The following is a 14113-nucleotide window of genomic DNA, read 5'->3' on the forward strand; positions in this document are numbered from 1 at the left end:
CACATCCCAATGGTAACCCTTCTTTTTTTAAAGCTATTGTTATATGCCATTATTTACAAAGCCTTTTTACACTGACATTAATTTTATCTTGATGTTTATTAAATGCATTGATTAACGCATTCATTAAAAAAAAATTTCTCCCCAGTTTGGCATGCCCAATTCCCAATGCGCTCTAGGTCCTCGTGGTGGCGGAGTGACTCGCCTCAGTTGCCTCTGCTGAGAGTGACAATCCACGCATCTTATCACGAGGCTTGTTGAGTGCGTTACCATGGAGACCTAGGCTTCACGCTATTCTCCGCGGCATCTGCGCACACCAAGAGCGAGAACCACATTATAGTGACCACGAGGAGGTTAACCCAGTGTGACTCTACCCACCCTAGCAACTGGGCCAACTGGTTGCTTAGGAAGCCTGACTGGAGTCACTCAGCATGCCCTGGATTCGAACTTGCGACTCCAGGTGTGGTAGTCAGCGTCTTTACTTGCTGAGCTAACCAGGCCCCATGCATTAATTAATGTTAGTTAATGAGCAACTTATGAATCATGCACAAAAAGAAAACAGTCAATTTTGACTTCATGCTGACGTTAACGTCTACCGGTAAGTGATTCTTGAGGGGAAATTTTGCGATTATCTGTAGACTGTCTTCTCCGCAAATAGACTAATATTCCTCTCAGGACGCTAAACACATGCTGTGTTTCCAAGCACTGGTTGGAAACACCAAGATAATAAAATCTCCAAAATACGAAAAACAAACTTATATTCTTGATTGAGGTATTGTAGTTAAATTTTTTATTCGATTAGAAGAAATGTGCATACAGTATGATGGAAAAACATTTACTGAATAAACACCTATTGAATTTCTTAGGAATACAAGATGTGCATAAAAAAATTAAAAAAATAATGTGACTGAATAACTCATTCATAACTGGACTGACCAGCGGACCAATCATCGTATCTGAAATACTGCTCTGGTCATTCTGAAATAACGGTGTCTAGAAATCCAAAGCCCGCATACATTTTGCAGGGCAAATAAGTTGAATACAAACATGAACTGTGCCGAAGAACAAGTTTATTGACACTTTTGAAAATTATATTATCGATCCACATGGCAAAGACATAAGGAAGGAGGAACGCACACACACAGTGCTCCCAGAACTGTGTGACATGCTGTTCTTTACAGTGTTTGGTCTGTGTGCTCTAAATCGCGAGTATATTTTGTTAATAAAAGAGTCACAGTGACTATAATTTCTACGGAAGTGACATATTTGTCTTTTCAACACATGGGATGGAAACGTGGCTTTATTCGCACATTGTTTTTGCGATATTATGGTTTTTCGCATAAACTGAATTCGCAACTTGGATATAAACATAGCTTCAGTCACATATGTAAATGTACTGTATGTGTGGTCAAGTGTACGCACCTGCAGGGTGGGCTGGATGCCAGCCTTCACATCCTGGTTCTTTTCCTCAGTCAGACAGCCTCTGCTGATGGCGCTGCTGAAGGAGTAAGTGCGCCCCCAACTGGACGATCTTTTATGCCCATGAGTCTCCATGGCCTGAAGGGTTGATCAAAGAGCAGGTGAGTGGAAACAATGTAATGCATCAGTACGAATAGCATTTGTGTGAGTGTGTGTTTGTAACAGCACCTGCATGTGTACGCTGTCCGTCTCGGAGACAAGGTGCTCTTCCTCTGTGTCTTCCTCCTGCCCACTTGTCTCGGGCTCATTCATGAAAGTAGGCTTCTCCTGCAGAATCCACATCCTGTAGACTTTAATTACCTTGCGGGTGGCTGAAGCTTCACAGGACGGCAGCAAGAAGGCCTGCATGATGACACAAACAAAACAATTATAAACATTTATCACTTAATTAACTGTAACAAGTTTGCTCTTCTGTAATACAGAAGATACAACAGACAGATTGATTTATGAATACATTTCTAGTTAAAGGTCATGGATATCAACAACATTTGAGGTACACCAAAGATAACAGGAGCCATGGAGACATCTTTTTTCCTATGCAGGGCCATATTTATGTGGTCTCGAGGGGTCTAAATACCAAAACTGCAGTATCAAGACTCAAACTGGTAGAAATTAGTGTTTTAAAATGCCCTTCACTGTAATACCTAAATCTGGCCACAAGGTGGAGCAAAGAACAGTAATTCTGGACAAGCTCCATCACATCTTGTAAAGCAAATCTTCAGTTTAAGAATAGTTCACCTAAAAATCATAATTCTCTAATCATTTACTCACCCTCATGTCATTCACTTCCTTCTGCAGAACACAAATATTTTGAAGAATGTTTGAGGTGTTTTTGTCCATACAATGTGAGTAAATGAGGTCCTAAACTTTCAAGCTCCAAAAAGGACATAAAGTTAGCATAAAAGTAAGCCGTACAACTTGAGTGGTTTAATCCATGTCTTCTGAAGTGATACGATTACTTCAGGTGAGAAACAGACCAAAAGTCTTTATTCACAATCAATTTTGCCTTCCTGCACAACTGGAACACAGTGCAGATTTCAAGACGGTGATGCTTTGACGCTGTACAAGATTGTCAGGTACTCAATCCCAGTATCATTACACATCTATAAGACATTGCGTTTTCATTTTCTAATGTTTACCATCAACCTTTAGGCAACCGAGGAACATTTTAAAAGTATCCCAAACAAACTGAACCTGTCACTCTATTATTTTAACCTGCAAAATATAATATAAAAGAAAAAAAAAACCACTTTGTGTACAGCGCTCTGTGCATGGTTAAAGTTCTCATGAATGCACTAAGGAGACTGCCGATCTCAAGATTTATAGTGAATTAGGACTTAAATTTTGGTCTGTTTCTCGCCCAAAACTATCATATCGCTACAGAACACTTGGAATATATCACCCCAGTAGCATGGATTAATTTTATGATAAATTTGTATTATGTGCTTTTTGAATCTTGAACATTTTGATCCCCATTGACTTGCATTGTATAGAGAGAGTGAAAAAAAACCCCACCTCATCTATCCTTCAAAATATCTTTGTGTTCTGCAGAAGAAAAAAATCTCATGCAGGTTTGGAACAGCATGAGGGTGAGTAAATGATGAGAGAATTATAATTTTGGTGTGCACTATTCTTTTAAGAATTGTTCAAATCAGATGTGTGTTGTGCATATATCCCTACAAGAATCAGTAAAAGACAAACAAAACAGAATTTGTATAAAAATGTGCAAACATACACCGATCAGCCACAACATTAAAACTACCTGCCTAATATTGTGTAGGTCCCCCTCGTGCCAACAAAATAGCACCAACCCGCTATATTCTTCTCACCACAATTGTACAGAGCAGTTATCTGAGTTACCGTAGACTTTGTCAGTTCGAACCAGTCTGGCCATTCTCTGTTGACCTCTCTCATCAACAAGGAGTTTCCATCCGCAGAACTGATGCTCACTGGATGTTTTTTTGTTTTTGGTGCCATTCTGAGTAAATTCTAGAGACTGTTGTGTGTGAAAATCCCAGGAGATCAGCAGTTAAAGAAATACTCAAACCAGCCCATCTGGCACCAACAATCATGCCATGCGATTATCTAATCAGCCAATCGTGTGGCAGCAGTGCAATTCATAAAATCACGCAGATACGGGTCAGGAGCTTCAGTTAATGTTCACATCAACCATCAGAATGGGGAAAAAATGTGATCTCAGTGATTTTGACTGTGGCATAATTGATGGTGTATTTCTGTAACTGCTGATCTCCTGGGATTTTCACGCACAACAGTCTCTAGAATTTACTCTGAATGGCGCCAAAAACAAAAAACATCCAGTGAGTGGCAGTTCTGTGGACGGAAATGCCTTGTTGATGAGAGAGGTCAGCAGAGAATGGCCAGACTGGTTTGAACTGACAAAGTCTACGGTAACTCAGATAACCGCTCTGTACAATTGTGGTGAGAAGAATAGCATGCTATTCTGAGATGCGGGTTGGCTCTGTTTTGGCCGCACGAGGGGTACCTACACAATATTAAGCAGATGGTTGTGGCTGATCGGTGTAAGGTGACGTGACTCAAGCCACAGCATGATGGCCTCTGTAGATTTGAGCACTACTTCTCTAACCTGATGGAAGACCTCATTGATGAAGTTGACGTTGTCTCGTGTGGAAAGCAGTATGGATTGCACCATGTCGTAGACGGCTCGATGTTCCTCCTCAATGCTGCACAGACTGGAGTTGCTGCCCCTGCGATCTGACAATGTGCTGCTGTTTGAGTGATTCTTCTCCTGTTCCACAGGACCATTGGGATCAGAGTCTAAGCCCTTCTCCTGACTGATACTGCCTGCAGTCACAGTCTGATCACACAAAACAGATATATACAGAGCTTAACTCTCTTTCATTCACTGTTTATATTTTCTGCAGCACAAAAAAAAATATAAAATATACAGTATATATATATATTGTGTATATAGCAACACACACAAATATTAGGTGGAAGTGTTCCCTTTCAATAGTTTTTGGTACTGAATAAAATATATATTTCAAATGAATATTTCCTTGCACTCCAACTCAAATTTGGCTTTCAATAAGCTTGTTGCAATGCATTCAGGAATTGCTGTATCCTTGAAGCATACATGCAGTGCTGCCTGAGATTAGCCAAAAATCTTGTAAGCAGTTTTTTTTTTACACAGTATTATATATATATATATATATATATATATATATATATATATATATATACAGGTGCATCTCAATTGGTGCAATTCTAAATTAGAATGTCGTGGAAAAGTTCATTTATTTCAGTAATTCAACTCAAATTGTGAAACTCGTGTATTAAATAAATTCAGTGCACACAGACTGAAGTAGTTTAAGTCTTTGGTTCTTTTAATTGTGATGATTTTGGCTCACATTTAACAAAAACCCACCAATTCACTATCTCAACAAATAAGAATACATCATAAGACCAATAAAAAAAAAAACATTTTTAGTGAATTGTTGGCCTTCTGGAAAGTATGTTAATTTACTGTATATGTACTCAATACTTGGTAGGGGCTCCTTTTGCTTTAATTACTGCCTCAATTCGGCGTGGCATGGAGGTGATCAGTTTGTGGCACTGCTGAGGTGGTGTGGAAGCCCAGGTTTCTTTGACAGTGGCCTTCAGCTCATCTGCATTTTTTGGTCTCTTGTTTCTCATTGTCCTCTTGACAATACCCCATAGATTCTCTATGGGGTTCAGGTCTGGTGAGTTTGCTGGCCAGTCAAGCACACCAACACCATGGTCATTTAACCAACTTTTGGTGCTTTTGGCAGTGTGGGCAGGTGCCAAATCCTGCTGGAAAATGAAAGCAGCATCTTTAAAAAGCTGGTCAGCAGAAGGAAGCATGAAGTGCTCAAATTTCTTGGTAAACGGGTGCAGTGACTTTGCTTTTCAAAAAACACAATGGACCAACACCAGCAGATGACATTGCACCCCAAATCATCACAGACTGTGGAAACTTACACTGGACTTCAAGCAACTTGGGCTATGAGCTTCTCCACCCTTCCTCCAGACTCTAGGACCTTGGTTTCCAAATGAAATACAAAACTTGCTCTCATCTGAAAAGAGGACTTTGGAACACTGGCCAACAGTCCAGTTCTTCTTCTCCTTAGCTCAGGTAAGACGCCTCTGACGTTGTCTGTGGTTCAGGAGTGGCTTAACAAGAGGAATACGACAACTGTAGCCAAATTCCTTGACACGTCTGTGTGTGGTGGCTCTTGATGCCTTGACCCCAGCCTCAGTCCATTCCTTGTGAAGTTCACCCAAATTCTTGAATCGATTTTGCTTGACAATCCTCATAAGGCTGCGGTTCTCTCGGTTGGTTGTGCAACTTTTTCTTCCACACTTTTTCCTTCCACTCAACTTTCTGTTAACATGCTTGGATACAGCACTCTGTGAACAGCCAGCTTCTTTGGCAATGAATGTTTGTGGCTTACCCTCCTTGTGAAGGGTGTCAATGATTGTCTTCTGGACAACTGTCAGATCAGCAGTCTTCCCCATGATTGTGTAGCCTAGTGAACCAAACTGAGAGACCATTTTGAAGGCTCAGGAAACCTTTGCAGGTGTTTTGAGTTGATTAGCTGATTGGCATGTCACCATATTCTAATTTGTTGAGACAAGTGAATTGGTGGGTTTCTGTTAAATGTGAGCCAAAATCATCACAATTAAAAGAACCAAAGACTTAAACTACTTCAGTCTGTGTGCATTGAATAAATAAATGAACTTTTCCACAACATTCTAATTTATTGAGATGCACCTGTATATATATATATATATATATATATACACACACACATACAGGGTTGGGAGGGTTACTTTTGAAATGTATTCGACTACAGATTACAGAATACATGCTGTAAAATGTAATTTGTAATGTATTCCGTTAAATTACTCAAGGTCAGTAACATATTCTAAATACTTTGGATTACTTCTTCAGCACTGGTAGATTTTTTTCACTTGTTTTGACTATAAAAACTCTGCCAATACAGTAAGACAAAATACACATGTTAAAAATACATTCTCTGAAAAACCTAAATATCATATGCAGTGTTGTTTATAAAACTATATTAATCAAATTGATCTTGTTTTAAGGATTTTTAGATATTTTTACAGGAAAACAATACAAAAATTATTATCAAGAATACGATTTTTGTCCTAATATCAAAGGTCTTACTAGAAAAAAAGAAATTATGATCCAACATGAATTTTCTTGATAAAAAACTATGATCATGCCTGGTAACATGTGCATGTAAAATGGCTAGAAATAGCATTTTAGCTTAGCGTAAACTGACAATTTACACAAGGTTTATTTCTATTTCTTCTGCTCCAAACTTACTTCTCTGTCTGCTTGTGTGAATGTAACACATCATAAGAAAGTGTTTCACTGCTGTTCAAATGCACTTTGGATCATATCATTTATATGTATAAATGTTTTCCATCTGAAAGGACTAAATATTAAACAAATGACAATAAAATGCAAAGTAATCTCTTCAGTAATCAAAATACTTTTTGAATGTAACTGTATTCTAATTACCAATTAATTAAATTGTAACTGTAGTGGAATACAGTTACTTATATTTTGTATTTTAAATACGTAATCCCGTTACATATATTTCGTTACTTCCCAACCCTGAATATATATATATATATATATATATATATATATATATATATATATATATATATATACACACACACACACACACACACACACACATATATATATATATATATATATATATATATATATATATATATATATATATATATATATGTGTGTGTACACACACACACACTGCACTCCAACTCACACGTATATACATGTATATAATTGCAATAAAAATTATTCAACCCCCCAAGACAGTAAGGATTTACAAAGGTAAGCTTTTCTGATGACCCAGAATTTTTTAACTTTACATCTATATCATTTGAGTGACACATTCAAAGTCATAGTGTGAATATATAACCTAATATTTCTAAATAGCAGGATTTTTTTTAAATACAGCCATGTCATAATTATTCAACCCCTACTGCATGTAGCTGTTTCTTAAATATGTAAGGCTACACAAGTAATTGTTTTAAAACAAAATTAAGCCATCACTCTACCATGGCACTTATTTAAGTTTTAGTTTAGTGTCGTGAGCAAAAATGTACTTCTATGAAAAAATGCAATTAAACATAAGCTGTCTCAAAAACTAATAGAGGAGATTATTTCTTTACACAAGAAAGGTCAAGGCTAAAAGTACATTTCCAAGGCACTTCAATTTCCAATAGACAAAGTTGGCAGCACCATTTATAAATGTTTTAAATATGATACAAAAGCAACCTTCTTGGGTGTGGAAGAAAGCAAAACTTTGACTTGAATATTCAAGAAGGAATGTGGAAAGATCTGTGGAGTCCTGGAAGAAGGTTTTATAGACGTATGACACTGAACTGAAAATGAGTTTTAGACCCATGGGTCAGCAGTACGTCTGGAGTAAGATGACAAGGTGATGACAAGAACGACACCATCCCCACAGTCAAGCATGGAGGCAGGAAATGTCTATCCTGACTATGTGACTGACCCCATGGATTCTTTCAGGTATCAGGCCATTTCGGCAAGAAAAATGTGATGCTTTCAGTGTGTAAATTGAAGCTCTATGATCACTGGACTTTCCAGCAAGACAATAACACCAAGGATACATCCAAGCTAAAATCTGGTTCAGGGATGGGTCGTGGAATGTCCTTAAATGGCTCTTTCAGTCCATCATTAAAATCCCATTGAAAATCTTTGTTGGGATTTCAGTGAAGCAGTGGCAGCACAGAAACCAAAGAATGTCAGTGAGCTGGAAGCTTTTGCTCATGAGAAATGTGTAAGATTCCAATAGAGGTGTTCGAAGCCTGAGAGCACTTACCTGAAACATTTATTTGCTGTTATTAAGGATAAAGGATGCTCCACAAATGATTGACTTTGGGGGTTGAATATGTTTGACATGACATTTGTGGAGAGAATTTAGTATTTTTTGTTTTCAGATTTGGGTAAATTGAACTTTGTTCTCAAAATCACTCAAATGTGTATTAAAAACTTACTTTGTTTACAGAGGTTTTAGTTGATGTGTTTTAGTAAACATCATCAGAAAGTATAGCTGGTCAGGGGGGTTGAATAATTTTGATGGCAACTGTATATATACACTACAGGTCAAAAGTTTTGAAACATTTGACTGAAATGTTTCTCATGATCTTAAAAATCTTTTGATCTGAAGGCGTATGCTTAAATGTTTGAAATTAGTTTTGTAGAGAAAAATATAATTGTGCCACTATATTAATTTATTTCATTATAAAGCTAAAATGTATGTCTTTTCTTGCAGCGGTCGCCTTTAGCTTGCTCACTGGGGGTCTAAATACAAATATTATTTACTTTTTTTTATTTATTTATTTTAAGGCACAATTTACAATCACGCTTTTATAAAACCGCACAATGATGAATATAAGGCATTACAGATCTTACAGCTTCATTTTCTGTTAAAGCATAATTTTCTGTAAAGCTACTTTAAAATTGTGCGTTGTGAAAAGCACTATACAAATAAAAATGACTAGACTTGACTTGACAGTAGACAGCGAGGCAGCTCTCTAGGTTTTGGAACAAAGTTTAAAAGTGGTGAATCCTAAAGTCCTGCAAGCCTCGTCCCACCTGGATGATCTTAGGTAGGACTTCTCCTCCATTCTTGGAGCTGCTCGTCGTGGAGGTCACATACTTCTTCTCCAGGAAGAAGTTGACGAGCCACCTGATGAAGGCCACACGGGGAGCCAGATACTGATCCCTGGTGCAGTACGTGCTCTCGTTGTTGCGTGTCACAGGGACATAGAGGGGCTTTGGTCTATGAATGGGAAGATCTGAGAGGGAGAGGGTACAAAATTCAGATCAGCACTGAAAAAAAAAAAAAAGATTGATAACAAAATATGCCAAACATGGGGATAAAGCATGGCAAGAAACCAATCACTAGTGTCTCTGGTAATACTCTCTAACCAGTCTCAGCTGACAGCCAAAACAACCATCAAATCATTCATCGTTTATGTTTAACGTGTTTAGTTCCTCTTTTATGTCTATTATCAGCCAATATTAATATACGGCCCTTTGAAATGTCTTATTTTTTTCAAAATTCTGTTTCAGTTTTTTCTCAAATTCTGTTTTCCGTTTTATTATTTCAGAATTCTGGATTTTAAAGTTTAATTAAATTTTATCATTAAAAAAAAAAAAAAAAACCTAATCAAATGACTTTAGAACTTTAATCCAATGAAAACAGAACAATTGTTTTTCAACATACCATTGCAATATTTTTTTATTAAATGAAGTGCTTCTATACAGATCCTCAGCACAATCCAAAACACAACATTTTTTTTTTTTTTTTTGTCAAATACAGTGCTGCATAGCAGCACATCAAAGTATTAATGAAATCATTGAAAAGCTTTTATTCAGTACAAATACTGTACACTCTTGCTTGCATATTGTTTCAATGTAATTATTATTGATATATTATTATTATTGCATCTTACTATATAGTAGTCATATATTTCTGTTGTAATTTCTCCAATCTCACGCGTCAAGATAAATTGTGCTTCTATTTTGGCGGAAGCTTTTTTTTTTATAGAGTGAAGCCCTTTCAGTTTCTGCTTGTTCATGACAATAGCTTCACGCTTCCAGATAAGTAGATCGCTATATGGTTAAATGTGCTTATTAACCCGCAAAAGGCTGCATTTTATTTACATAAATATATAGGCTGCTTGTGCTGCACACTTCAACATTAATTTTGAAGCTTGCAACACATGCAGACTGTATATTTATTTCAATTTAATCACAGATTTTTGTGGTTTAATCTTCACACTAGGACATATCAGGATTTTAATTTGACTATTTTTGCATTCAAAAAATAATTGTATTTCAAATATGTAAAATTCTGTGACATTCTGCATTTTATAGTTTATTCCATTGTGGAAGCATTGTGGAAATCATAGGGCCATATTTATATCACAAACAAAATTGTTTAATTTGGTGGGGGGGGGGGGGGCGAGGGGTTAAAATCACAGAGAAGTGGCTTCTATCCACTGTGATAGCTTTGTTAAAGATTAATGTACAACATTCACATTGCAATCCTTCAAAGAAAAACTTTTTTTAATATGGAAGAACTTTCACACAGGGGTCATTCAAACAGAACACATTCTTGTGTTCGCCTGAATTATTTTTTTAATTGTTGGTCTATGTAAACATAGTGCCACATTTGTAATACAATGTGTGAAGTTAAAAACTGCAAATATTTAGGATTTCTGGGCTGATACAGATAACCGATAATTTTCTTTATTTTGCATTTTAGCCATATAAACTGGAGCTGCCTGATAGTTAATTAAAAACTACTCACTTAAAACAAAACATGTGTCATTTTAAAGCTTACAATCTGACCAACTCTTAACTGCTGATCTTCAAGGTTTGATGGATGTAACATGAACCAGAAGTTATACTATATCACAGATGTATGCTGATTTGAATGACAAATAAATTATATTATACTTGCTAAATTGTATTGTGTCCATTTATGTAGTAGTTATGGAAAACCTGATTTTCCTGATAACAAAATTAAACAACGAGAGAATAACAAACTTTAAACCGGTGTAACATGCGTGGTGTATTGCCCTCATGTGTGATGTATTGCCCTCATGTGAGTCAATGAGAACTGCCTTTTTTTTTTTTTTTTCATCTCTGGTTTGATGATTGGGTCCCACAACTCACCCTGAATGTCAGAGATGGATCTCAACATCATCAGAGATTCACTATTGGGAAGCACTTTAATTGTCATTGAGTACTTTAATTGCCTCAATTGTCCCTCGATTTTCCGTGATGTCAATGCAGGATCTTTACATCGGGTAACCACTGGTGGGTGGCACTATGATGTGGAGAGAATGCATGAAGACAGAGGAAATTGCAATGCTCTTGGGAGCAGAGGGCAGTCCTTGACTGGTCAGGAGAAGTGGGAACTCTGGACAGCTATTATGGAGGATGTAGGCGATTGATGATCTCTGTGGGGGCACCGTGCACCGGGCTGGGAGCCGGGGGTGTGTGGGCTTTTGGGCGGGATTGCTTGTGTAGATTTAGGTGCTGTTTTTATATACAGCTGAAGTCAGAAGTTTACATATACTTAGGTTAAATTAATTAAAACTCATTTTTTAACCACTCCACAGATTTAATATTAGTAAACTATAGTTTTGGCAAGTCGTTTAAGACATCCACTTTGTACATGACACGAGTAATTGACCTCGTTTATTCACAGTAAAACGAGTCCTATATCGACATAACCTGAAAGGCTGCTCAGCAAGCAAGAAGCCAATGCTCCAAAACCGCCATAAAAAAGCCAGACACATGGGCAAGTGCACATGAGAACAAAGATCTTACTTTTTGGTCTGATGAAACAAAAATTTAACTGTTTGGCCATAAAGGCCATTGTTATGTTTGGAGGAAAAATGGTGAGGCTTGCAAGCCAAAGAACACAATCCCAACCGTGAAGCATGTAAGTGGCAGCATCATGTTGTGGGGGTGCTTTGCTGCAGGAGGGACTGGTGCACTTCATAAAATAGATGGCATCATGAGGAAGGAAAATTATGTGGATATATTGAAGCAACATCTCAAGACATCAGCCATGATGTTAAAGCTCGGTCTCAAATGGGTCTTCCAAATGGACAATGACCCATAGCATACCTCCAAATTTGTGGCAAAATGGCTTAAGGACAACAAAGTCAAGGTATTGGAGTGGCTATCACAAAGCCCTGACCTCAATCTGATAGAAAATTTGTGGGCAGAACTGAAAAAGCATGTGCAAGCAAGGAGGCCTATAAACCTGACTCAGTTACACCAGTTCTGTCTGGAGGAATGGGCCAAAATTCCAGCAAATTATTGTGAGAAGCTTGTGGAAGGCTACCCAAAACCTTTGACCCCAGTTAAACAATTTAAAGGCAATGCTACCAAATACTAACAAAGTGTATGTAAACTTCTGACCCACTGGGAATATGATGAAAGAAATAAAAGCTGAATAAATAATTCTCTCTACTATTATTCTGACATTTCACATTCTTAAAATAAAGTAGTGATCCTAACTGACCTAAGACAGGATATGTAAACTTCTAAAGTCAACTGTATATATACAGTGGTGTGAAAAAGTGTTTGCCCCCTTCCTGATTTCTTATTTTTTTGCACGTTTGTCACACTTAAATGTTTCAGATCATCAAACAAGTTTAAATATTAGTCAAAGATAACACAAGTAAACACAAAATACAGTTTTTAAATGAAGGTTGTTATTATTAAGGGAAAACAAAATCCAAACCTACATGGCCCTGTGTGAAAAAGTGCTTGCCCCCTAAACCTAATAACTGGTTGGGCCACCCTTAGCAGCAACAACTGCAATCAAGCATTTGCGATAACTTGCAATGAGTCATTTACAGCGCTGTGGAGGAATTTTGGCCCTCTCATCTTTGCAGAATTGTTGTGATTTAGCCACATTGGAGGGTTTTCAAGCATGAACTGCCTTTTTAAGGTCATGCCACAGCATCTCAATAGGATTCAGGTCAGGACTTTGACTAGGCCACTCCAAAGTCTTCATTTTGTTTTTCTTCAGCCATTCAGAGGTGGACTTGCTGGTGTGTTTTGGATCATTGTCCTGCTGCAGAACCCAAGTTCGCTTCAGCTTGAGGTCAAGAACAGATGGTCGGACATTCTCCTTCAGGATTTTTTGGTAGACAGCAGAATTCATGGTTCCATTTATCACAGCAAGTCTTCCAGGTCCTGAAGCAGCAAAACAGCCCCAGACCATCACACTACCACCACCATATTTTACTGTTGGTATGATGTTCTTTTTCTGAAATGCGGTGTTACTTTTATGCCAGATGTAATGGGACACACACCTTCCAAAAAGTTCAACTTTTTTGTCTCGTCAGTCCACAGAGTATTTTCCCAAAAGTCTCGGGGATCATCAAGATGTTTTCTGGCAAAAATGAGACGAGCCTTAATGTTCTTTTTGCTCAGCAGTGGTTTTCGTCTTGGAACTCTGCCATGCAGGCCATTTTTGCCCAGTCTCTTTCTTATGGTGGAGTCATGAACACTGACCTTAACTGAGGCAAATGAGGCCTGCAGTTCTTTGGATGTTGTTGTGGGGACTTTTGTGACCTCTTGGATGAGTCGTCGCTGCGCTCTTGGGGTAATTTTGGTCGGCCGGCCACTCCTGGGAAGGTTCACCACTGTTCCATGTTTTCGCCATTTGTGGATAATGGCTCTCACTGTGGTTCTCTGGAGTCCCAAAGCTTTAGAAATGGCTTTATACCTTTTCCAGACTGATAGATCTCAATTACTTTCTTTCTCATTTGTTCCTGAATTTCTTTGGATCTCGGCATGATGTCTAGCTTTGGAAGATCTTTTGGTCTACTTCACTTCGTCAGGCAGGTCCTATTTAAGTGATTTCTTGATTGAGAACAGGTGTGGCAGTAATCAGGCCTGGGTGTGGCTAGAGAAATTGAACTCAGGTGTGATAAACCACAGTTAAGTTATGTTTTAACAGGTGGGGCAAACACTTTTTCACACAGGGCCATGTAGGTTTGGATTTTG

General features: G+C 37.8%; 1 protein-coding gene across 5 annotated transcripts in view; it reads right to left on the bottom strand.

The window, feature by feature from the left end:
- The window catches only part of ralgapa2 (Ral GTPase activating protein catalytic subunit alpha 2), a 288715-nt gene that overhangs the window by 146277 nt on the left and 128325 nt on the right, over window positions 1–14113 (bottom strand). For all 5 annotated transcript variants that reach the window (XM_051722406.1, XM_051722405.1, XM_051722403.1 and 2 more), the window contains exons 9-12: window positions 9164–9366; window positions 4082–4312; window positions 1645–1818; window positions 1420–1554 (exon numbers count right to left, since the gene is read on the bottom strand). In XM_051722406.1, coding sequence (XP_051578366.1) covers window positions 1420–1554; window positions 1645–1818; window positions 4082–4312; window positions 9164–9366 — 743 coding nt within the window. The remainder of the gene's footprint in view (window positions 1–1419; window positions 1555–1644; window positions 1819–4081; window positions 4313–9163; window positions 9367–14113) is intronic.

The sequence above is a fragment of the Myxocyprinus asiaticus genome, chromosome 17, assembly GCF_019703515.2.
Source record: "Myxocyprinus asiaticus isolate MX2 ecotype Aquarium Trade chromosome 17, UBuf_Myxa_2, whole genome shotgun sequence".
Classification (NCBI taxonomy): Eukaryota; Metazoa; Chordata; class Actinopteri; order Cypriniformes; family Catostomidae; genus Myxocyprinus; species Myxocyprinus asiaticus.